This window comes from Triticum aestivum, chromosome 5B (genome assembly GCF_018294505.1).
Source record: "Triticum aestivum cultivar Chinese Spring chromosome 5B, IWGSC CS RefSeq v2.1, whole genome shotgun sequence".
Lineage (NCBI taxonomy): Eukaryota > Viridiplantae > Streptophyta > Magnoliopsida > Poales > Poaceae > Triticum > Triticum aestivum.
In genome coordinates this window covers 701,867,105-701,893,301 of record NC_057807.1, presented here as the reverse complement: position 1 = coordinate 701,893,301, position 26,197 = coordinate 701,867,105, and the positions used below count along the sequence as shown (strand labels likewise).

The window sequence follows — 26,197 nt, the reverse complement described above, 5'->3', positions numbered from 1 at the left end:
TCAAAGTTTATTGGTATTTCCTAACCGGTTTTGAAGTTAGAGCCTTGGAGGTAAGCATCGTACATTTATACTCCAACCATGCGTAGTCGCGTAGATAATATGTCAAAATATACATGTACTCGTTGGATACCTGGCCTTGGCATGGGTTTGTACGTACTCTCCAAGCACAATCAGGACGTACGTACTAGATCAACCGCAAACACTCCCAAGGCTATGTTTCTTAAACAAAGCTAGCAAGGTGGTACGGCAAGAAGCGATGTTGTCCTCTGAGCGCGATTGGATCTGAAAGAAATGGCCACCCTAGCTTCGCCGAGCATGGGCTGGCACCATGTTGGAGTAGTTGCGAGCACATTTTGTTTTGTGTGCTTGTTAATTCACTCTGAAAAGGGTAATGAATCCAAACGATGAGCTTGATCCAGCTACATACCACCATGTTGCACACATCCCTACAAAAAGCCCAGCCCCTCCAGCTTCTTTCTTCGTAACCTCTTGATCACACACACACACGGAAGAAAGCTCACCCACAAGCTGCGAAATGGCTTCTCGTGCCATTATCATCCTCGTGTCTGCCTTGCTCTTCTTCTCGGTGCTCGCGGTCTACCTTCCCGCTGCTTCACGTGCTCGCCATGGTGAGTACGTCGACTTCCTCTTCCATTCATGCATGCCCTTTGTTTGCCCGGTCGAGATTGGTCTTGTCGATCTCGTCCCGCTTTTGTTCATTGTTGTTCGTACGTCGACTTGTGCACGCCCATGCACGTACATCACATGTATTAGCTCTAGTTGTACCGTTTGATTTTCGAGTACATATTCTGTAATTAAGAATTTAGCCTTGAACGATACTACTCTTATACTCCCTCCGTTCGAAATTACTTGTCTCGGAAATGGATGCTATATATGGGCATCCCATGATGTGAATACAATTGTGTTGCGCCACATATTTCCTCTACATTCGTTAAGTCGAGCTGGTCCGCTGTAATGCAGCTGCGGCGCTCAACGCGAAAGATGGTATCAACTCTGGAGGACGACTGCATCGTGTTCGTGTGGTGCCTAGTGGCGCGGTGAAGGCTGGCCCCGTCACGAGCGCATCCGGCGGCTCAGGGCCGAGAATGGCCACGACTGAGCACCCGGACGACACGGACGCGGCTGCCGAGACGCTCAGGAAAGATTACAGTTACAGGGGTCCGAGGCGCCCAGGCAGCCCCCTTATCCACGCGCCGTGAAGGTTGAAATGAAATGAAATGAACTTTTGTAGCGCCCGCATCTGGCATTTTATCTTTTATTTATGGGTATGGTTAGGTTTTAGTCGACTGAGATTTATCCAAATCTATGTCAAATGGCATAGCATGCAAGAGAGGAAAAGAAAAAACTGAATATTTTTTCGCACGGATCTTAATGAAAATCTTATGAATATAGCATCGACTGAGACTTGACTAAGACTTAGCAAGACTGTTTATTTTACGTTAAATTAGGCTTGTTTGTTCCGCACCAATGTTTATGGCCAAAGCTAGGCGCTGCTCGACCGGCCGATGGCCGCGCCACTACACGATCTGTCTTTTTAAAACAGTATATGCTTCCTTCGTCCACCATCGTCCCCGCTTGTCCTCCACCGCCCATGCCACCTGTGCTCGCTGGCCTCCCGTGGCGCCGGAATTAGGTTTTTGGCTCTGTATCTGATCTGACGGGAGTACGTAGGTATATATAGAAGGAAGGAGTACGTCGGTGGAGCAACAGAGGGGCCACGAGGCAGGGGGGCGCGCCCTCCGCCCTCGTGACCGCCTCTGGCACTTCTTGGAGTAGGGTCCAAGTCTCCTGGATCACGTTCGGTGAGAAAATCACGTTCCCGAAGGTTTTATTCCATTTGGACTCCGTTTGATATTCTGTTTCTTCGAAATACTGAAATAGGCAAAAAACAACAATTTTGGGCTGGGTCTCCGGTTAATAGGTTAGTCCCAAAAATAATATAAAAGTGGAAAATAAAGCCCAATATAGTCCAAAACAGTAGACAAAGTAGCATGGAGTAATCAAAAATTATAGATACGTTGGAGACGTATCACCGCCCGCAATAGCCAAGGCCCGTGGCCGCATCCTTCACTACCTCGAAGGAGGCGGTTATGGCGGTGCCTCCGGCTCGTCCACCGTGGTATCCGGGGTGGAGCGTGCGGTTCAGCAGCAGGCGAGGTACGACCGACACAATGCCAGTCATCGCTCTGCGTTCGCCAAGACCTCGTCACGGTGTGGGCGCTCGACCGATCCGCCACCACCGTGGAGATGGCCACCCGGCGCCACCACTGCCTTGACGGTGAGCTCGCCAAGATCAGTGATGAGTGATCGTTTAGCAACTGCTCCGCCAACACCGGCAAGGACAAGGCCGCTGCTAGGGCGCTGCCCACACATTCCGCAGTGGCCAAGGCGGCCCTCTGCACCGCAAAAGGGAGGCGTAGCGGCTCCTTCGTGAGCTTCAATCAGCCGCCAGACAAGGCTGCCGTGGCCCTCCAGCATCGTTTCAGCGCTGGAGGGACGACGACGGCACGGACGGTGAGGTGGTGCGGCAGGACAGGGTGGCCACGCTTAGGAGGTGGTCGTCCAATATAGGGTTTAGTTTTACTTATAATTTTTAGTAAAATGGTTGAAATATTGTTTGTTTATGTAAATTATATCTGAACTTGAATGAAAACCCGCCCAGTTTAAACGGATTTCATCTGTTTCGATCAATAGTTGTTGAAATATATGCGGGCAATGTTGGATGGCGTTCTCCCGCATCCGTGTCCGCTGACTGGTACCATATGTCTGCGGGCGGATGCGGAAGGAAATTTGCTGGTCGGCGTTGGAGATGCCCTTACATACAAGCATTCGAGACAAGAGGAACAACAAGAACCGCATGCGAACAAACGTCTGGTGCTTGGGGCGCCGGAGTAGGTTTCTCAGCTGACACGTCAGTTTTAATGCGGAGAGAAGGCACATGCAGCGGGCCTCAAGCAGGCGGCGCTCTCGGCCTGTGCGCCACCTTAATGTCGGCTCCAATGAGAGGTCACATCTGCTCTGCTCGGCATGAATGCGGCGCTGACGCTCTAGAGCAGCCGTGACTGCTTTAGGCAGGAAAGCGCACATGTGAGGGAGAGGATTTTAGGTGGGCTAGGGTTGTCGGAGGCGTGCGTGGCAGCGGTCTGGATCCTGCAAAGCCCCCATCCTCCAGTTTGTGGGAAAAAGAACGACAGGACCGGCCAGCGGACGGATACATGACTATGTTGGATGACAAAACATGTCTTGACTGCACAATCCGTATGTATACATGTGGTTTGAGGGTCTGCATTGGACATGCCCTTACACATTTATACTGCATACATATATAGTTATGCATACATGTATAGTTAAAGGTCCAGTGTGATATGTTAGAGTGAATACAAAAAACCACCACTTTCTATGCTCGGATCTGATTTTACGACCACATTCCATTTAGGAAATACAAATCTACCCTTTTTGTTTTTTTTTCAATAAACACCGACAAATCTACCCTTTTCAGACCGTTTTAATGCGATTTCTAGCAAGTCAGGCCTGGTATAAACACTGATGACTCGACATGTTAAGATAAACATACACGCTTTGATCTACTTCTTATATTTTTTATGCTACCTTGACAGTTGATGAATAGATTGAAAGTTTTTAAAAATAGTCTTCATTTTTTGAAAAAGTAAAACATTGGATACCTGGCCTTGGGTTTGTACTCCAAGCACAATCAGGACGTACCAACTAGATCAACCATAAACAGTTCCAAGGCTAGGTTTCTTAAAGAAAGCTAGCAAGGCAGTACGGCAAGAACAGATGCTCTCCTCTGTGCTCGATTGGATCTGAAGAAATGGCCGAGTATCCGTAGGTGCATGCGAGCACATTGTACGTATTTTTGTCTCGCCAGCTACATACCACCAACTTGCACAGATTAGCGGCTCAAAAAAAAAAAACTTGCACAGATTAGGGCATCATTAAAGTAAACCCTGAAATCTTCACCATATGTGTGGACCACAATGTTCGAACTATTTTTGTCATGCAACGAAAATCTGTATATTAGCAATCGACGTACAAATTTCGGTGTCCAAGAGACAAATGTGGTGGCTTTGCCGAAGTCCGAACATGCACTTGACTAATCACATGCATGGTCCCTCTTTTCTCTCTCCTCTCAACCGCAGATGCATGGTCCCTCGCTCTTCTCTCTGCTTGTGTCTTCACCTACTTTTTCTCCTCTTAATCAGACACTTTGTGATTAACATTAAATGACTCTCTTTCGTATCATGTCCCCTCGCTATGAAAACATTTGTGGGTCAGTTTTGAAGATGCCCTTAACGAGCGGTGCCTCCGCTATAAAAAGCAAAGCCCCCTCATACTTCTTTCTTCGCTATCAACCAGCATGCTCTAGATCATAATACACAAAAGGAAGTTCACCCACGAGGCCACGAGCTGCAGCATGGCTAGTGTCAACATTATTATCCTTGCTGTGTCCGCCTTGCTCTTCTCCTCGGTGCTCGCACTCTACCTTCCCACCGCCGCCTGCGCTCGCCACGGTGAGTCGAGAGTTCCTCTCCGATCTATGCCATTTTGCTTGTTTGTTTGTCCAAGATCTGCTTCGTGCCGCTTGTTGATTGATTAACCCGAGCTGGTCCCGTTGTCATGCAGACGCCGTGCTCAACCCCAAAGATGGCCTGAACTCTGCAGGAGGACTGCATCACGTGGTGGTTAGTGGCGCGGGGAAGGCTGGCCCCGTAACTGGCGCCGGCGGCGGGTCAGGGCCTACAACGGCGGAGATGCGCGCGGACGATGCGGACGCTGAGATGCAAGGCCTGCTCGAGACGGATTACGCCTGGAGGTGGGGGAAGCGACCGCGCACCCCGCCATCGAGGTCGAAATGAAATGAAAACTTGTTGCGCGCGCATCGATCTCGCATTTTGTTGTGAGACCTTTTACGGTACATCAAAACAATACTAACCGTCCATTCTCAGTCCTTTGATCCTCGTGCGCCGAGGAAATCCCGATACAAAGCTAGACAAGCTAGCCTTCCAGATCGATCGATTATGTCCAGAACGCCAGATGCACTACGTACTACGTGACAAGCCGATTTCTTTCCGGCGATCACGCATATGTATACGATAGTCACGTACGCCAGCCGGCGGCTGTACGCCTGTACACAAACAACGCGCACACAGCGTCGATGAATTTCACCGATGGACAAAAAACCGATAGGACAGACGAACAGCAGTGACAGTGGACAGATCGTACTGTATGAACGGACGCCGACGATGACTGGCGATGGCAACGACGAGGCCAAACGAGGGTGATCATGGTGAAGGATTCTACAAATCAATCAAAAAAAAAAAAAGACAAAGCTACCCTGCTAGTCAATGGCTGAGATGATTCAGTACTATCTGATTCTGGTCCTAGAAGTAGTATGATGTACCGTAAAAAATCCCGTTGTTTACTAGTACTATATGTCTATTCTGGCTAAGCCTTGTTTGGCCAAAGTTTGGGAAGCTGCACGCTGTCCGCGAGTGTATTTCTGCAAGGTTCTACTGACCTTCCTCAGGTGAAATGCAGCGCTAGAGGATGCCGAAGATTCTACGCTTGTAGAGCTCGTCGCGGAATGGGGTGCACGCATAAGAGCGGCACACAATCCCTTTTCTACCAAAAATAAAATACACGGTCCCTTGACTAAAATCAGGCAGCTTCTGCTTGTTTCTGTTGGTACAGTGGATGCCAAGGTTCCAGTCACAATACATATTTTCAACCCAATAAAATGGAGTCATTGTAACCAAGTCCATGCTACGTATGCAACTCTTCTCATCAATAATCTAGAAAACATGCTTGATGGTATTGCCAGAAGCAACTTACATAGACCAAATTACTGAAAGAAAAAGATATCATGCCACATCTGATCACACAACCTAAAAGTATGAAAAATATTCATCGCACAAATACATGAAGTCACACAGTGTATTTATTTATTCAGGGATTAAATCTGTGGTAGTGTCTCTAATTTAACTTCACTAGCTACATGTGCATAACCGTGGGTTCATTATTTGGTCGCTTACAAAATTCCTGCTGCTGCTGGAGCTACTGCTTTAAAGATCGACATCAGGGTCACTGAAATACCATTTGCATCACCCCTTTGTTCTTGTGGATGTACATGTTTTCGTCAGATAAGTTAGAACGTAGCAAAGGTGTCTCATAACGAAATAAAACGAGATGAATGATACATACCACCGATGTGTTCTGCAGAATGTTGCAGGCAATAGTAATCGTGGCCTGTTCCATTTAAGATGATACATTAATTATTATTTTTGCAGGTAGATGATACACTAATATATGGTCATAATTAAATTGTATATTAAAATCATTGTCTACGGAGCTTGCTTTCTCCAAATATATTGAACAATTAATTTTATTTCATTTGTGTGAGTGGTGCTCAAATATGGTTTGTCTAGACCATCCAAAAATCCTCATAAACATGTTTGTATTTTCTAAAGGAATATTTTAATAATCTTCCGGCCTGATATTCTCTTGATGGTCAACATGTTTCTATAGGATGGTTACTAGTGTAAGCAGGGATGTGTGAATTTTATTTGCACTAGATGGGCTCTATGGTTCTTTGACCCCACCCAAGTAACACCCCTAATTTGTATTATTTCACTTTAAACAAATCATAAACAATAATAGCAAGGTAGCAATTTGTTTCAATCATAAAAATTGACTTACTGCAAACATATTCTTCAAAAGCGAAGCTATGCTGATGAGTACTTTGAGCTCCATGCCGTATAGATTGGACATTAAAGGATATGTTGCAAGGAGAAGTACAGATAATACCTGAAAAAACATACATTTAGTACTGTACAACAGATTCGCCGTATTAAAGAGTATGTCGACATCAAATGGTCTTCTCACATACCGCCGCAAAGCGCAATGGCTTGATTAACCCAACATACTTGGCAAGTAATGGGTAAATCACAAGTTGATACACCAAAACACCAAACCCTACGATATCAAACAAAACAACCTTAAGGTAATTAAAGGGATTCAACACCAATGCTACATGTAATACGTAGAGGAGCAATGTTGTGCATATGTCGATTTCATTCATTTTGGGCTTACTATGTCTCTCTTGCTGCTTGTGCAATGATCATATTATATGAGTTGAAGAAACATCACATACCTCAGATAGCTAGAACAGTACCAACGTCCTGAGATGTTAAACTCAGCCCCTGGTATTTTCGGCTGCTCACAACCCACAGTGAAAATATCTAAAGATGAAATTTACAGAACACATGGAAAGTTGCTTTAGTTCCTTATTAAAAAAAGTTGATTTGGTTCCTAGTATGATTCTTCTCTATAAGATAGGTAAAAGCATATTTTCATACTAAAATGTTGCTGGGTATGTTTGAGATACCTAAATATAGATTTACCTCGAAATAAGTTGTATCATGGAGAGAAAAGACACAATAAAGGATTATTGTTGACATCAACCGCCGTTCTTTAGTAGGCTCTTTGTAGATGCCATTCTTTCCGATCCATATTCTTTAATTTTCCCATCTTCTAAGATTGAGTCATCAACTTGTACCTCCATTGTATCGATAGCTTCTATTTTTTCATCACGGTACATGCGCAGAGTTTCCTAAAAGTTCACTCATTCAAGTAGGAATTAATGGTATAGAACAGAATCATAGGGAGATTTTTGAAGCAATACCGGAAGCCAAATACATGCAACACATGCTCCTGCAGCTAGTACCGATATGACCAAGCAAGGGAGGAAGTATGGAAACCTATAAGATGTTTGAAAGTTTATCTTATATTCCCAATGCTGCAAAATTTATATCATTGAAACATTATTATAAGTAATAATTTACCTCCCAAATATGGATTCCTCAGAGAAAAGATTCGGGTACTTTTTTGCAGGCTGATGCAGGACAGAGAATACACAATGTTAGCCAGGATGGGTCATATAAGATCACTAATTAGTCTCCAAAGAGACATGTTATGTTCATCATTCGAACAAATGTTCTAGTTATCACTTTTACGGTTAAATACAGATTCTGTGGAAATTCCCTCGGAATAAAGCATTTCTTTGAACTGCCATGGCAGAAAAGTTCTCGCCTATTAGCCCAGTCTTTCGCTTTTGCACCAATTAGTAGAGGATATATATATTATTCTCAAGGTCTGCACCATTTTTACTTATACTTATAGCGGCTCAATGAATTATTACAGTGATGGCTTTACTGGAAGACCACATGTAGCATATTTTCTATGCTCCTGGAAATAATTGACCCTTAGTTTGATAAACCGGTTAAATACAATGTTAATTCAGGAATAGAATTCTATAACTCTACATCATAGTGGACTGATCCTCACTTGTGCAATAAATCCTCCAATGGCTGGTCCAATAATAAGAGCTATTGCCCGTGAAGAAGTGACCTACGATATAATGTTTGATATAATTATCAGCTAGTAACCGAGTCAGAAACACAAAACATAAAGATGAACTATTCTTACAAGAGAAATTCCTAGCGCTTGGTGTTCCTTTGTACAGACTTCTGAAGCATAGGCCTGGAGAGTGCAAACACAACAATGGGTGCAGTGGCGGAACTTGATAAGAATCAATGGGGGGGGGGGGGGGGGGGGGGGGGGCAAAGACAAAAAACTGAACCAACTTCAGCAAACCAGAACTTGTAGCCTCCAAGCAATTTTACTTATATAGTTATATTACCCATATTGGTCGGAAAATACATGTATGATTAGCATTTAGCAAGATATATGCTTCATATGAGAACTAAGCACACCAAAATATACAAGTTACTGCTCAGCCTTCAAAGCCGAGCAGCCGAGCACTTAGCAGGTTCGTGTGCGCGTGGCTACCTAGTAAAAAATATTTGCATGCATTTGGGTTGGGGGGGGGGGGGGGGGGGCACGGCCCCCTCAGAGTTGCATATAGCTCCGCCGTTGAATGGGTGTTCAACATTTAAGTACTTCTTAATTAATCATAGCCACTCAAACGATATTTTTTACCTTGATTGGTCCTAATATACCACATAGTAACCCGGGTCTGACTATGTATCATCTAGATGTGACATAATATATCACATCTAAGATGACATCACCCTGTTTATAATCCTCCCGATGCCAACTTATTAGCTCCTGTATTTGTCATTGTGTACATAGGCCTCCACCCCCAGCCTGCTTGTTTGTCACCAGAAAAAAGAACGTGTTGTGAAAAGGGTCTGGGCCTTGTGCGAGTACAAGTCTGGGTCTAGGTTTGTTTGTTTGGTTATCAAACAAGCTTTTTACTCGTACTAAACTGTGGTAAAATATTCTCAAAAAAAAATCTATGGTAAAAAAAAGAGAAACAAATTGCTCTTATTTAATATTGGGACGAATCAGGGGCCTAAAAAAAGCCGTGAGAGAAAAAGTACAAGAAAAAGGGGAAAGCACAAACAATAAAAATGGGAAAATGTGTTACCAATATTTTCATTCCGTCAAACAGCAAATGATCAGACGCTTCTGTTTCAGTTAAGTCAACATTTACATGCCTTCCTTGGAACTCAAAATCTTGATGAAAGTCCTCCCTATCTCTGAAATTGTTGTCGTTGTCCGAATCACTGTAATTGATATCCATTTTTAACCCTGATAGAACCTGCGAATGGAGTGTGTTTTCGTACAACGACGACAAAAAGGAAAACACACACAAAAAGGTACTATTGCTCTATGTAAAATGAACAAATGTTAGAACCAAAATGAGCTGTATAAAAAACATAAAAAAAGCCATGTATAGATATCTGTCATTCTCTCTAATAAAAAAAGGCAGATATATACAGCAATCTAGCAGATGAAGTGAGGTAGCTGTACTATCAAATTTATATCTGAATGTCAAAACACTCTTCTAATATTAATAACCATTTATAACTCTATAACCATTACATCTGAATCTCAAAATACATTTGATGTATCTCTACTTTTGGTGGAAAAAGAAAAAAATCAACGCACGTTTTCACATTCTCCCTGCATACTACAACAACCTAGTGGGGCAAAATTCTACCTAGTATTTCTTTATTCAGTTTCCAACATACTATAACATTCTACAACATTATGTGCAAATGTATAATTCTATGACAAATGTATTTTGAATTAATATTCAGCACACTACAAAAAATACTACAACATTCATTTTGAAATTTACACATTCTCCCCTCATTACTCTTCTTATGTTTTTGATTCTATTCTAGCAGCGTAGAATGAAGTTGCGAGTCAAGGGTGGACTAGCAATTAGGACTAACAGAAGATCAGACTCCAGTTCCGAGTCGCGGGTGGACACACAACTGGGACAAAAAAATGTTGGGCTACAGTAGTGAGTCAAGGGTGAACTTGCAACTCGTTGAAAAAAAGGCCGGGGCCCAGTTGCGAGTCGAGAGTGGACTTGCAACTGCGATAAAAAAGATCACGACCCAGTTGCGAGTTGAGGGTGGACTTGCAACTAGGACAAAAACAATGTTGGGGCCCAGTTGTGAGTCGACAGTGAGATTACAACTAGGACAAAAAGGCCAGACCCCAGTTGCAAGTCGGGGGTGGACTTGCAACTGGGACAAAAAGGTCGGACCCCTGTTGCGATCTGAAGGTGGACTTGCAACTTGGGCAAAAAAGGTCGGCCCTCCAGTTGCGAGTTAAGGATTGACTTACAACGGCAAATAGGTCAGGCCCCAGTTGCGGGTCGAGGGTGGGATTGCAACCATGACAAAAAAAGCCGCCCATTTGCGAGTAGGGTGTGGACTTGCAACTAGAAAAAATAAGTTGGGCCTCAGTTGCGAGTCGAGGGTGAACTTGCAACGATGACAAAAAAAAGTAGGCCCCAATTGCAAGTCGACCATGGAATTGCAACTGAGCCAAAAAAGTTCGGGCCCAGTTGCGAGTCAAGGGTGGACTTGCAACTGAGACAAAAAAATGTTGGAACCCTGTTGCGAGTCAAGGATGGATTTGCAACTGAGACAAATAAGGATCGGGCCCCAGTTACGAGTCAAGGGTGGATTTGCAGCTGAGACAAAAAAATGTTGGACCCCAATTGCGAGTCGAGCATGGAACTGCAACTGAGACAAAAAAAAGATCGGGCCAGTTGCGAGTCAAGGGTGGACCTGCAATTGAGACAAACAAATGTTGGACACCAGTTGCAAGTCGAGGATGGATTTGCAACCGAGACAAAAAAAGGATCGGCCCCAGTTGCGAGTCAAGGGTGGACTTGCAAATGAGACAAAAGAATGTTGGACCCCAGTTGTGAGTCAAGGATGGATTTGCAAGTGAGACAAAAAAGGATCGGGCCCCAGTTGCGAGTCAAAGATGGACTTGCAACTGGGACAAAAAAGGTTTATCCGAGTTGTGAGTCAAGGTTGGACTAACAACTAGGACATAAAAGTTAGACCTCACTTGCGAGTTGATGGTGCACTTGCATCTGGAACACAAAAGGTCAAGCCCCATTTGCGAGTCGAGGGTGGACTTGCAATCGGGACTAAAAAAGATCGGGCTCTAGTTGCGAGTCAATTGTGAACTTGCATCTGGGACAAAACAAGTTAGCCCTCAGTTGCTAGTCGAGGATAGACTTGCAACTGGGACAAAAGAATGACAGGACATAGTTACGAGTTGAGGGTGGGATTGCGACTAGGACAAAACAATCGGGTCCTAGTTGCGAGTTGACGATGAATTTACAACTCAGGCGAGAAAAAAGATGGACCCCTATTTGATGGTAGACAGTTAACTGACATCGACAAAAAAACTTAATGAATTTAAAAAAAAGAAAAGAGAAAAGAAAGGGTATGAGAGTGGATGAAGGAAACGAGAGTAAATCAACTAACACTCCACTTTTAGCTCACTAGTAAGCATGCACGTGCAACGCACGTCTCAAACAAAACATGTTCACATGATATAATACTAAAATGTTTTTTTACAAAAAATACAGATCGCTACAAAATGTTATCTTGTCACTCAAATTGCATTTTCAAAAAGTGCGACATATTTGTGATCCAAGGCACGTATCATAAACATGTCTTCGCATAAAATTCACTGTCACATAATAATTGTGTTATAATTGCTACAAGAATATATTCTAAAAATCGCAACTAAGCGTGTCTTGAAGGTCCATCTTTTGAAGCAATGAAGGTCCATCTATAAATGCGATCAATGATGCTTCGTTCAATGTATGGGATATTGTTTTGAGCTTCATTGTCTTCGTACTTTAAAATATGCACCAAAAATTGCTTCCTCGGTTGAAAACCATCCTACATTGGCATTATACAACATTGTTATAACAAGTTGCATGTGCAATGTGTATACAAATAAGCATGGTGTAAATAGTCACCTGAGGTACGGGAAAATGTAGCTTTCCATCGCACAATGAGTGCATGTAATTAAAAACCAAATAACCAGACAATGCACTGCATGTATGAAATAAACACATAATGTACGTTAAATGAATCAATTAATATTGTAATGCGTTTAAAAGATTCATACCAGTGTGAGTATGTTGGAGCAACAGGAACAATGCATTCCCATTTAGAGATATCATCCTTGAATCCAGGGTTTGCAACTTCAAGCGCAAGGTTTAGATTGTCGACCACGGTTTTAAGTACATTCTTCCCGAAAGTAGGTATTGGTATCGGATCGAAAATTGAGACAACTTTTCTATTTTGATCCAAGACAAATAATAGAAATAACCCAAACATATACCAAGGCAATAAAATCTGCAATGATGAAATAGTTTAGAAATGCATAGAATATTAATTAAGACCAAGTAAAGCACTGTTACAAATGAAAAAAAATCTTACCGTATCACATTGAGAGATATGATAATCATTACTGTCAGGCCAGCTATGAAACAACCGTTTGAATGTAGCAATTTCCATATGTTCACGGTGACTTGAGTCTTGTGCATAGTGGAACATGGACTAAAGTAAGAATGAGAAAATATTAGTGCAATGAGAAAAAAAAATGTAGTACGTGATTATAGTAACTTACACAAAAGTTCAGATCCATATAGTAAGATGGAATGTCTCTGAGAAGCTGGACTTCGTGGCGCGCTAGTATTTGCACAGCCATATTAAAGCAATGAATATCCATGTATTCATCATTACTTAAGATGTTTCAAATTTGTCTCTAATTTAAGCTAATAGGGTACGGATCAGAGCTTTTCACCCATTCGCTCATGTAAAATCAAAATTCTGTAAATTATAATGACATCAAAGTAATTTGTTGGAATACAAAATGAAACAAAAAATATGGCTTACTCTAGTAGAGCAACATCATCAACCATACCGATGAACAAGCAAAGTTCATCTATTAAATCATCGTTTCTTGGGCTGACAGACGGTGAAAGAATAAATGACCGCGAGATGAGCTCAACTTCTGTTGATGTATTTGATGTTTTGAAATTCTCAGGGGGTCTATCCAGAATCACACATTCTGTGGGATCAGTGTTGTTTTCGTCCTCTTCCATGTCTCGCTTTCTTATATTATCATCATTCAATTATGAGTCCACTAAAATGACAGCTAGTTTTGTTCTAAAATCTGTCATATGTTCCTACTAAAACAGTAATAAGAGTTAAATAGTGATACAACATAGAATAAATATAATGATACACAGTAAAAAAATACCTGTGTAGGAATATCAGACACAATATCTCCTGTGAAGTACTCCATAAAATTTACCATCCACAGACCACAAGATGACCTGCATGATTACAAATATAAACCTTAAATATGCTCAATCATTTTTATCAAATTTATAGATATTTGTATAAAACAACTTTTAGAATCATCAAATGATCATGACTGAAACAAGTCGTGATGAAAACAAAATTTTCACAAACTTAGTGAACCGGACATGCCCTATGAAATATAATGCGGTGATGAAAACAAAATTTTCACAAACTCATCAAATGATCTGTTTTTTATCTAATACAGTATAATTTTGTTTGGATAATCCGCACTCACTCAAAGCTCAGTCAAACTCCCACCGCCCCCTCACTTCTCCTTTCCTCCCCATTCTTCCCTCATTCCTGGCCACGAAATCCCCATCCACAGCCGGCGGCCCGGCGATCTGCTCTACGCTGCCCCTCACTCCTCCTGGCGGCACCAGGGCCATCCACTGCGTGCACTCTCTGGTGGCCGCCCCCTCGTCACCAACAGCGGAGGTAGGGTAGGCCCTTCTCTGCCCCACCCCGCCCCTCACTCCTCCTGGCGACGACGGGGCCATCCACCGCATGCGCTCTCTGGTGGCCGCCCCCCTCGTCACCAGCACCGGCGGTAGGGTAGGCCCTGCTCTGCCCCGCCCCGCCCCTCACTCCTCCTGGCGATGATGGGGCCATCCATTGTGTGCGCTCTCTTGTGGCCGCCCCCCTCGTCACCAGCACCGGCGGACGGGTAGGCCCTGATGCGCCCGCCCCGCCCCTCCCTCCTCCTGCGGACGGCAGGGCGCTCGAGGTCGGCATGGTCGCCGGCGATGCCTTGGCCCTCCATCGTCCTGATGCGCTCGATGTAGCCGCCAGGAGCCTCCAACCTCTCCCGCATGGCACGAATTTCCCTGCCCCCTTGGTCGGGACGCTATCAAGGTCCGGTTTCAAGTCTTCTTCTCCCCTCGATCCGGATGCTCTACTCTCCGATCCCATCTAATTTTCCCTGTTTGATTCGGTCAGGAGCAGGAGCAGTTGCTGCTCGCGACCTCCATCGTGATCAAGATGATCATGAAGACCTCCGCATGCTGTGCTGCTGCTCAGGACCCTCCCTACACTTCTCCTCGCTCGTTCGGGTCCAGGTTAGTCTCTCTGACCCCACCGCCTTCTTCTCCCCGTCAAATTGGTGCAAAAGCCTCACTGTGTGCAATGTTCGTTCCCTAGATATCCTGAAGGAGAACAAGGAGCTGCCTAAAGGGGATGAGATCAACAAGTTTCAATCGAAAGAGGTATACCCATTTGTCTGCAGTTTGATCTTAAGACACTCGTCCCTTGGCCATGCTGTGATGTTTATGTCTTTCCACTTATCCAATTTTAGTTCCATTTGAAGCGATGCATATTGGAACATATTTTCAGTCCTTCCAGCTATTACATGAATAAATGACCAAGTATTAGCATCAGAAGCAAAGAATGACAGAAATTGTCTTATCAAAAGATGGTGCAGTGGGACTAATAACTAACCATAGCGTTAAGGTCTTTGCGGGGCATTCCTGGGCCTAGCGAGTCGAGCACCTGGATACGTTTCACCCTGGTATTTATAACTGCTAGGTACCAATGAAAGTGTTCAATGTTTACTGGAATAAATATCTGAGAAAAGAGATTTGTTAGTTTAGGTCTCATCTATACAAACATCTGTCCTCGATTGAATTCATCATAGTAATATATACGGAACTGAGACTCACCATATCATGTTCTAAATAAGTCGTAGCTCTCTTTAATACCCATCTTGGTACGTCATCACGTATAGAGCTAAATTCCTTTATCATCTTAGAGATGCATGCATTCTCTAAGAAAACACTTCCACCTGACCTCATCTGTAGATGCTCTTTAGCACTTATGCAATGTATGTATGCGTCTATGATCTACTATATCAAGTGCACACCTTGGTTATAAGAGATATAGGAACATATGTTAAAATAGCATCGTCTTGTCATAAAGCTACATATACTTACTTCGTCGCCAACAAATTCTTCGGCGGTTAAAAGACGTAGTAACTGTTTTTTTTAAGAAATGACTCGTTGATGCTCACTAAATTTCTTTTATCGCTTGGTTCAGACATGATATTTTCAATCACCGACCAATCATCGTCGGTGCAGGCGTAATCTATCATGATGTAAGCAAGAAGAATTATTAATAATGATGAAATTAGTGAAGAAAAAGCAGGGCATAGAAGGATTTGTTCATGCCTTCTGGAGCCACCACGTAGTCTTGTGCCTTCTTAGGTTTGTTATGCACTCGGATAGGGATATGCTTCCCTGTTTGTGCCCCTTTCGTGCCGGATGTGTGTGCTAATTCTTCATCATCTGATGCCTTTGTCACTTTGGAGACTTCGGAATCAGTGGACTGCATGCTATGCTTTTTCTCCACTTCTTCTTTGTTAGCTATTCCATGCGATTCTGGCATCGTCTCCCCTATAGTTTCTGGCCCTTCGGTACCGAATGTTTGTGCTAATTCCTCATCCTGAGCTGGCTGCATTTGTTCACTTGTTTCATTGAAGGTTAATTCCTAAGAGCAACATTACAAGATATAATATAGTTAGAATTAGAACTATTTGGGACATAGTTGAAAAACTATATATGCCTGTGTCACCTCGGATTTAGTGAACTGCGAGCTCTTCTTTTTCTGCACTTCATCTTTGTCGGCTATTCCATTTGATTCTGCCAGCTTGTCCCCTATAGTTTCTCCCCCTTCGGTGTTGAATCTTTGTGCTAATTCATCGTTTTGAGTTGGCTGCATTTGTTCACTTGTTTCCTTGAAGGTTAATTCCTGAGAGGAACATTACAAAGAATAATTTGTATGGAGGATATAAAATAATTAGAATTAGAACTATTTGGGATAGTCGAAAAGAAAGCATGCCTTTGTCACTTCGCAATCAGTAGCTTGTGTGCTATTTTTTTCTCTTCTCCATCTTTCTTGTCTATTCCATTTGATTCTACCTCGGTTACTATCTGAAACTCACAATAATACAATATTATCCAGTACTTATAAAACAGAAAGTATTATTAAGGCGAGTAAAGAATTGTAGGCATGATATTATTATACTACAAATTACATATTGTTTTGTCCCACCAGAATAAAAATAATAATGACATGTGAAAATAAAAACCGCCTTTGTCGACTTAAAGTATCACCTCATCAATCTCCATATTTTCTGTATCATCCTTGATGGTTTGTTCTTCTATTGCCTTTGTTGACTCGGTGTTCATATCCTCATCTTTGATTATCATGCCTTCAATCTGAATATTTTGTGTATGCTCGTCCTTGGCTCCCTTGTCGATGAGTTCCTGAAAACCCAAGCATATATAAATCATATGCTGGTGGTGGTATGATATTCTGTTAAATACATATATATCACGCACCTACAAATTCTATGGATCTGTGGATGTTTTGATTACACAATGGCATTGTTTACCGAACTAAAGTTGTGTCATATTCAGAGGGTTAGTGTAGTCCCGATATGAGTGGCACCTCATGGTCAGGCAAGTTTAATTCTGTTCTGGAATAGATATCCATCTGACATAATTTTGCCATTGTTTTATGTTCAATCGTTACTTGGGCTGAATCGGCGAATCAATTGATGGCAGAGCTCATGTGGTAAATAAGCACTCCTATTTGTGTGTGGAAACCACAGTTTCTGATCTTCTCTTACCATTAGACCCTATGTTTTGTACATCACAACTGGATGCAGATATATGTACACGTTTACTTAACATAGTGCTACCAGAATATTGTTTCCACCTAAATTATAATGATCTATTTCTTTGTTCAATTATCCAGTCAACCTTTTGAGATTCACTTGCGTGACTAATCATCTGGATGTTGTAATAATAAGAATTTCCTAAGTCGCACAGAGCATGTTGGTAATTTTGTAGGGTCACACAGATCATGTTGTTTTACTTAGTTGGATCCCCTCTGGTGACTTTGTTGTTTCGCAGATGCGAAAGCATGAATAGGATAAAATTGCAGAGAGATACCATTACCATGATTATTGTAGATTGATCCCTACAGGACACCGGGGATTGTGGCGCAGACATGGAGGATGATGGTAGGTCACCACCGACGGATGTGTGCGGCAAGGTGGAGGCCCTCGCGGCGGAGGAGACCTTTGCGGTGGAGCAGTGTGAGGATGCGGCAGCGAGCTCACAAAGCAGGATTCAGGGGAGGTTCAAGGGAAACCCTACGGTGCTTCTTTGGGCTCCTGATCGAGAGGTCGTTAGGTATAGGCAATATACAAGGCGGAAGTCACGGGAAGGACTTCCATAGCGTGAGGAGGAAAGTGAATCGTGATTGCTATGTCAGGCCCCACACTTTCCTTTGATTTATCTCTGGCCCCATGCTTTCCTTTGTTTTATCTCAGGCCCCACATTGTTTTTGCTTTTATTTATACCCAAGCACATTAAATTAATTGAGTTATTTTCGTAATACATTTTATACAGAAATATCGAGTTAACCTCATTGGAACGTTTCTTCGATTTTGTGTGTTCCTTCCTTTACGATTTTGTACAGGGAAAGCTTAAACCTTTATGTAAAGAAATATAATTCATGTGTCCTTTCTCTTGCTAGTTTATTGTACCATCAGCGGCCGTGCTTGATAGGAGGGGCCAGCGAAGTGCTTTTAGTTATGAGTTTGCTAACCCGGCAGAATCCAATATTCCTGAGATTGAAGGATGTTACATTATTGTACTACAGCTGAAAACTCTTGGCATTGATGTGTAACCATCAAGGTGAGTTTCGTAATTTTGTTTTCTCATTATTCCCGGTCATGAGTAAAAGGAAAATTTGCATTGAGAAGATAGACGCTAGTAAATCCAGCCATCATAAAGTTACAATATTTCAGGTGTGCTAGTGTGCTTTTTATTTACAAATAAATAAACGACACATATATGCACTGTCGAAGATTACATCGACATACTTCTTCTTTCATGATTATTATATAGTGCGATCTGATAAAAACCTGGAAGTAAAAAAAAAGACAAGTGCTAGTAAATCCAGCCATCATAAAGTTATAATGTTTCAGGTGTGCTGGTGTGCTTTTTATTTACAAATAAATAAACCACACAAATAAACGACACAGATATGCAGAGTCGAAGGTCAAATCGACATCCTTCTTTTGGCATGATTATTATATAGTGCGGTCTGATAAAAACCTGGAAGTAAAAAAAATAGATAAGTGCTAGTAAATCCAACCATCATAAAGTTAAAGTACTTTAGGTGTGCTGCTGTGCTTTTTTATTTACAAATAAATAAATCACAGAAATAAACCACACAGATATGCAGAGTCAAAGGTCACAACAACATCCTTCTTTTTTCATGATCATAAATAAATGACACAAATAAACGACACAGATATGCAGAGTCGAAGGTCACATCGACATCCTTCTTCTTTCATGATTATTATATAGTGCGATCTGATAAAAACCTGGAAGAAAAAAAAAGATAAGTGCTAGGTCCAGAATTAGTTATAGAAAAGCAAAAGGTACAAAGGAAACATGAACGATCGCACGAACCTCACCGCTCTAAAACATCTTTGTACACAATGTTTTTGGTGCTTCTCCCAGATTTATCGACCTCCCTGTTAGGCTTGGCTAAAATCCGCGTTGTCTCTCTTGACACACCTCTTGACAATGCAACATATAGCTGGCCATGTGAGAATACAGGCTCTGTAAGGTAAATACCAATGTTTGGGATGGTTTGACCCTGTGCCTTGTTAATGGTCATCGCAAAACTCAGGCGGATGGGGAACTGTTTTCTCTTAAGCTTGAAGGGAAGTGAGGTGTCCTCCGAGGGTGACATAGGGATCCTAGGTATGAACACCCTCTTTCCAGCATGCTGACCACCAACAATCTCTGCATCGATTGCACTATCCTGGAAAGCTCTGATCATAAGTCGTGTTCCATTACATAGCCCATTATGAGGGTCAAGGTTCCGTAGCAAAATGACCGGGCAGTTCATTTTTACTCTCAACACATGCGGGGGGCAACCCGCTTGGTGTGAGCGAGTTCAGCAAATCAATCGTGTAATTATTCTGGAAGTCATCCTCGATAGAGTCAAAGCTATGGTACACCTTTTCTTTGACCGGAAACCTGGAGATCATCTTCTCATTCAGGTCATCCACATGCTCGTTTTTGGTCGAGAGGATTGCACGTGTGCTCATATACTCTCTCGACATAGCATTGGTGTGCAGGGATGGGAAGACATCTTCGATGAGCTTGTTAATAGGTTCTTCATCCTCGGTATAAGCAATCACAATGTCTTCAGGGAGACGCTCATAGTCGTCGCCAATTGTTTCTTCCATTCCATCGCCTATCCTAAGGAGGTATTCGGAGAACCAAGGGTCTGCTTGTGCTCGCATATTACGCGTGAGGCATATCTTGCGGATCTTCTCCCACAAATAGGATCTCAAAAGTGTAGCATCCGTGATCTGTGCTCTTGTCCCTCGGGTCACAACGAGGAGGACCTGCCTGAAATCCCCACCAAAGACGACAACCTTTCCACCAAACGGTAGAGGACATTCCATTATATCCTGTAGCGATTTGTCAAGCGTCTCAACTGCCTGTTTAAGCAACTTTGCCGTACCACTCTGCTTTGTGAAACTACACATGCTTTTGTCAGTGAGCTTGATTGGAATTTTGAACCTGGAGTGTGCAGTTCGGCCTCCAGGCATTATCGACGCTGCAATACCTGATGTAGCAGTTGCGGTCGCTATTAGGCCCATCGAACGGACCCTCGCAAGTAATGCCTTGTACAAGTACGTCTTCCCAGTGCCTCCAGGACCATCAACAAAGAATATCTGGCTTTTTTGGTTCGCCACATGATCTATTATGTCATTGAAACCAGCCAGTTGCTCATTGTTCAGGCAGTTGAATAGATCTAGATGTTCTTGATCTGCTTTGACTTGCCTCTCCTCTGTTACCTCCCTATACTCGGCATCAGAAGAACCGTCTCTGCCAACCAGATCCGGAAGCCCATACATTTTAATATCATTTCCCATGGACTGCATCAGATCCCTGATATCCCTAAGGACCATCTGCTCAAGTGCTGCCTCATTCGATTGAGTACGGTGGTAATCTTCAGACATCGATGCTAGGTGTTTGTCCCACAACTGACGAATTTCTTTTGCCTCACAGAATACCAGAATAGTTGCAAACAACCGTCTAAGAGCAGAAGGCATCTGAAATGTTGCTGCCTCTGTCATGCAATCATCAAGTGTCTAATCATGCTCAATGAGTCCTAAGTGCTCACATGCCTCTCTGAAGGAACTGCATGGATTGCCATTCACTGTTTTTAAATCATCAAATGAAGTGGCACCTCGGACATGGCTGAGGAGCACCCGCAAGTAGTACCTCTCTCCTTCAGCAGGGTGTGCATACACCAGTCTTCCTATTTGTGGTCTATTATTTTTTCTCAGTCGCCACTTCTTATTACCGGTAATCCACCTATAATGTTCTGGGATCTCTCTGTACAGCCATTTCCGTGCCTCTGGATACTTTTGGTTCATCTCAAAGTACTCGGTAAGCATGGATTTGGAAGAAGATGGCCGAGTAACAACATCTTCCAGATTTTCATAAGCCCTAAATGCAACTGTATGCATGTTTGGCAGATGAAGTTGGAGCTGCAACACAGATGGACTGACACCAAACATTTTAAAGCCAAATATCCTGTAAATAGCTTCCTGAGGAGATATATAGCGTGCATCCCTATACTGTCGGATTTCGTTGATGATTCCCTCATCCTTGATAATATCTTGCTTGAATGCAAATGATGCCTTATCATGCCCTTTGTAGATGTACTTGAATAAGTACTTGACTGCCTTGATGCTCGAGCATGCTTTGACATTAATGTGACAGTTGTATGTCATTAGCAGGAAGGGGTTGTAAGGGACCACCCATCTGTTGTCCAAATCTGCTCCTCTGATCCTAACTCGAACCCACCTTCGTCTGTAGATCGGATATGAATCTTTCCCTTGTAATGTGGCATCACAGAAATCTCGTGGGTAATGAAACCGACATTGTCCATCTATCATGCAAGGGCAACTCTTCTTCAGCACACCACATGGTCCGTGCAACATGTGTTTGACTACCAGATCATGGAGAACAGGGTATTTCTTCTTGTTGGGTATCTCTGCAGATATGACCCGGTCATAGTCATCTGGGGTCCTTAACTTGCTTTTGGCTTTCATGATTAAAAGTATATGCTCATGAGGGAGACCTCGTTTCTGAAACTCGGTGACATGTACATAAGCCGCAACTTCTCCGAAATGCTTACCCTTAATTAGTAGGTCCATCATACTTCGATGTTTAGCTCTATATACTCTTGCCACAAGGTCTGGACGGTCTTGCGGCAGTTGTCCAGGCAATAATTCCTTAGTTATCTCCTCCCAGTAGGGATTGCATGTCATGGTGATAAAATAATCCGGTTTACCCCATCATTGTACTATTGCCATAGCATCCAGAAACCTGCGCTGCATGTCACAGCCACCACCAGGAAATGTACGTGGAAGCACTATTCTCTTGCCAATCCGATCACCACGTGACTCGCCGGCATAGACGGTGTCAACAAGACCCTATAATGAATCAATATTTGACGCTAAGTAGCGTACAAGGTTGAAGGAAAGAGTGCAGCATGTATAATGTGATTTATTGGTATTAACAGAAGCATGTTACTTGGTAGAGGTCAGCACGTATAACCTTTTGATTTTCTGGCCATGAGTACCAGTCAAGCCTCATTGTCTCAATCTTGATGTACATGTCAACAGCCCACTGTTGGAACAGGCGCCCCCCGAATAAGATGATGTTAAAAAGCTTTTTTCGGACCTGTAGCTTGAAGCAATAGTACTCTCTCGCGCTTACAAATTTCCTGGATTTTGTGGCATTAATCTCATTGTCTCCAAACTCCTCCAGGTTATCATCGTTGTCATCTAAAAATTGATTAACAAAAAAAGTTGTTATCCCATAATGTTGTTGTCTGAAAGTTGGTATGATAGATAGAATCATAAGAATATAAAAAACAACAAGTATGTGCAATACCTGCAGGTAAATCAGTGGCATGTTCTTCAAGTTGTGTGGTATGACCAACTTGTTCTCCCATCACGCTGTTGTCTGAAAGATGGACGACTGTCTAAGTTTTAATTTGACCAATATGTATATAAATCTGCTATGAACACCATACCTGAATGAAAATCAGTGGCTTGGTTCCTTTTGTGGTGCAGAATCATGCACTGAACCTTGGGTTGTGGCATCGGGGAGCCCAATATATGGCATCCAACGATTCCAACCGATCTCCCCACGTGGGAAGAATAGTGGATATGACAAAGTATGCTCTAATATACACAGGACGATCTCCTTTGCCGTACACGACAACACTCCTATCAAAGCTATTTTGAGGGTCACTTCCTTCAACCCATATTGCTGCTACTTGCGAAGTAGTTGGCGCATTGTACCTTCGCTGATCAAGGTTGATTTCTATGTCCAGTGAGATCCTATATTCATCCAGATTCGGAACAGCACCAATGCTTCTAAAAGCTTGAGCATAAGGGTTATGTTGTAGTATTGTCAGAATCTTCTGTATGAGATCTAGCCTAAGATCTGGAGACCTCTTAACCCTGTGAATCAAGTTTTCATCCGTATCGTAAATATATAGCTGCAAATGTCGAGGGCCATATTCACCGGACATCAGATCATCAAGAGCGTGGTACAACTGGCCACACACATGAAAAGTGTAGACGTCGGTTCCTACGGCAGTGCTCACTTGTCGATCAAGAGTGACACCAAGAGTTGTGAATGAGAAGTGAGAGTTGAAATAACGTATATTCTCTCTGAAATATTTAGCATCCTCATCCGATTGACTTGTAAACAACCGTTTCAACTCGTCAGAAACTTCCGGAGTAAACACACCCACCTTGCCCTTTCTGCAACAAAATGCAGGCCCCTCGTATTGAAACCGCAATGCTCCACAGTGGCAGCAGTCGCTAACTTTTCGAAGGACATGGTGCTTTTTGGGCAGGTTCATGTATACTCTGTCATGAGTGTCATTAGTGCAAGTTCCATCACCATGATTCCGATCCACAAGGTAGGATTGAAATTCAACATCTGGAAAAGTGTAGACATTTGCATTAACTAAATTTATTGCACAAACCATTTTGTTATATTATATATTGTATTGGTACATCATGATAGCAACAATAGACCTGGTTGGGCGAACATCCTAGCTTCCTCATCAGGGTCATCATCTCCAAGGTTGTCACCTGCCAAGCAGTCTAGCCGCCAACACAGTCGATAATGCAAAAGGTGTTTCAAATAATGCTCAGGACACGAAACAAAGGTAACCGGGGGAGAGGAGACTTAAAATGATATTATGTGTACCATCAATATTAATCGTGTGGGCATCAGGCTCCAGTATTCCATATGGATCTTCCCCGTGGTTGTTGCCTGATAACATTGTATATGGGAAAAATGAGTAAGAATCAGAGATGAATTGAAGTTATGAACCAGGTGTTAGTAAAAATAAACCAATTATATTGTGAGTGCCAGGGCCGCATCAGGGATCGTTTCCATTACTGGACTATTGTAAGTTGGCTGGATCGGTATAGGTTGTTTGCTTACATAAATAGACTATGTACCTGAATGAACAAAAGAGGGCCCAAATACAGAAGAAATAAACACTCCTGAAATTATTGTAGCAACAATAGACCTGAGTGAACAAAAGAGAACCCCCAACTCAGTACCATCACCACAAAGAGGGCCCATTTTGTTGTATTATATATTGTATTGGTACATCATGACATTATTGTAGCTGAATGAACTATTATATATTGTAGCATAAATATTTCAATGAACTAACCTTTGTTTTGTTCTGACTCCTCTGGGTTACGTAGGTTCACGATTGTACTGAGTCGGGGGTTCTCATCCCCTGACATTTGGGTGAATGGCAATCGTCGTGAATGTCGCTGCATCTGGTACGCATCATTTCTGTGCAACCAATCGGTCTCATTTTCGTCATAAATATTCTCGTTGAGCTGCATTGAATTTGGTCTAGGCTCTCCTGCACTTGTTATGATCTGCAGTTGTGTGACTACCGTTTGTCCGGTAGCTTGCAGCTGTGAAACAATGTTACTGCCATCGGCAACGACGGCAATATGCTTATTATGCTCGCTGGATTTGGGTTGTCCCTTTAATAGTTCCTCTGTATTGTGTGCATACTGCCCCCTTCCCCCCGTATGTCCAGCGCATTATGGTCTGAATAGACAAAGAGTAGATCATTATATGGCAGTACCATTGGGCTATACATCACCAAAGTCGACAATCATTACCTTGTGATACAGCCAAATGTGTGTGTGTTCCGTTTTCCAGGCCATTGACGTCTGCTGCAACATTTTTTTTGTTGGTAGGCTTCACGCCGTCTCTTATTTATGTCATCCCTATTTTGTGCATACTGCTTTCTTTCCCTCTGCCTTTTTATCTCTTTACGGTCTGCAAGTCATGACACAGTTCAGCAGCTGAGCAAAATAAATAAGAAATCGAGTGATTGGGTTAAGTACCCAAGGAATGGGTGTTGGTTATATCCTGGAACGGTGTGCGCGCCCCGTTGGGAGTGGTAGGGGCCATACGAAGTTCTTCAACCCTGTGAATGACAAATTGTTATAATACAATTGTATTTGAAGTGGCATCTGACTGAGGACTTTGAGATCTAAAAGTACTGACTTTTTCTGGAAGTTGTGTCTATTTTTCTTATGAAATTCATCTTCAGCAGTTTGAGGATGAGTTACTTTTCATAGGTGCCTCATTATTCGTCTGCAATTTATAGATATTCTAACAAATCTGGGATGTAACAAGTTCACCGCTTTCATGTGGTGGTTAAATTCCAGACTAGCAGCTGTTGATGTGTTATAGTATATATTGCAGGACAGAAAATAGAGAAAATGAGGGCGCACCAGCGTTGCAGAGGACGCCGTGGTATGAGCTCAACGGCGATAAGGCAGGACAGCCTGGGCGGCGGCGTTACCAATCCTGGACGATGGCGGCATATAAAAGCTTCACGAAGTCCAGAAGAGCATAGACCTGTGATGGCGTCCGTCACCGGGTGCCTCGCCGGCTGCGTATGGCGTATTCGTTGTCGCGTCCGTCGCCAGGTGCCTCGCCGGATGCGTAGGGCGTAGGTCAATCTGGAGGACCGCTTCAGTATTTTTTTTTGTTTCTGTGCTGTTGAAGAACCCATCCGGAGATTACGTGATGTTTCCATTGTAAGCCTTAATTATTCCTACATGGACTTTTTTTTCCGTAACGTGGGAGGGCAGCAGTTTTCCTCTGTCTTTGTTGGCTCTTTTAATAGTAGTGTAGATAGAAGTGTAGATTCAACTTGGGCTGGAATCGTGAAGGCACGGGACAAACAACGGGCCACCGGCCCAAGAATGCAAAAAATAAACAAAGACCAGCCCACCCCGCTCCAATGCACCTGGACAC

The 26,197-nt window shown here is 42.9% G+C and overlaps 2 protein-coding genes and 1 pseudogene across 2 annotated transcripts; 2 read left to right on the top strand and 1 right to left on the bottom strand.

Annotated features, from left to right (window-relative positions):
- Positions 1–429: 429 nt before the first annotated feature.
- On the top strand, positions 430–1,415 carry LOC123117815 (uncharacterized). The gene is made up of 2 exons (XM_044538488.1): positions 430–629; positions 982–1,415. The coding sequence occupies exons 1-2, from the start codon at positions 536–538 to the stop codon at positions 1,218–1,220; spliced, it is 333 nt and encodes a 110-aa protein (XP_044394423.1). The 5' UTR covers positions 430–535; the 3' UTR covers positions 1,221–1,415.
- A 3,021-nt stretch (positions 1,416–4,436) lies between these two features.
- Positions 4,437–4,907, top strand: LOC123117814 (uncharacterized). The gene is made up of 2 exons (XM_044538487.1): positions 4,437–4,553; positions 4,666–4,907. Exons 1-2 carry the CDS (start codon positions 4,457–4,459, stop codon positions 4,896–4,898), a joined length of 330 nt encoding a protein of 109 aa, XP_044394422.1. The 5' UTR covers positions 4,437–4,456; the 3' UTR covers positions 4,899–4,907.
- A 675-nt stretch (positions 4,908–5,582) lies between these two features.
- LOC123115339 (probable peptide/nitrate transporter At3g43790) overlaps positions 5,583–26,197 on the bottom strand; it is a 28,827-nt pseudogene continuing 8,212 nt past the window's right edge.

Excerpts from the sequence above, each read along its gene's own strand:
- LOC123117814 (XM_044538487.1), top strand. The coding sequence starts at position 4,457 with ATGGCTAGTGTCAACATTATTATCCTTGCTGTGTCCGCCTTGCTCTTC. Across the intron at positions 4,554-4,665 it reads CGCCGCCTGCGCTCGCCACG|ACGCCGTGCTCAACCCCAAA; the intron begins GTGAGTCGAGAG and ends GTTGTCATGCAG.
- LOC123117815 (XM_044538488.1), top strand. The coding sequence starts at position 536 with ATGGCTTCTCGTGCCATTATCATCCTCGTGTCTGCCTTGCTCTTCTTC. Across the intron at positions 630-981 it reads TGCTTCACGTGCTCGCCATG|CTGCGGCGCTCAACGCGAAA; the intron begins GTGAGTACGTCG and ends GCTGTAATGCAG.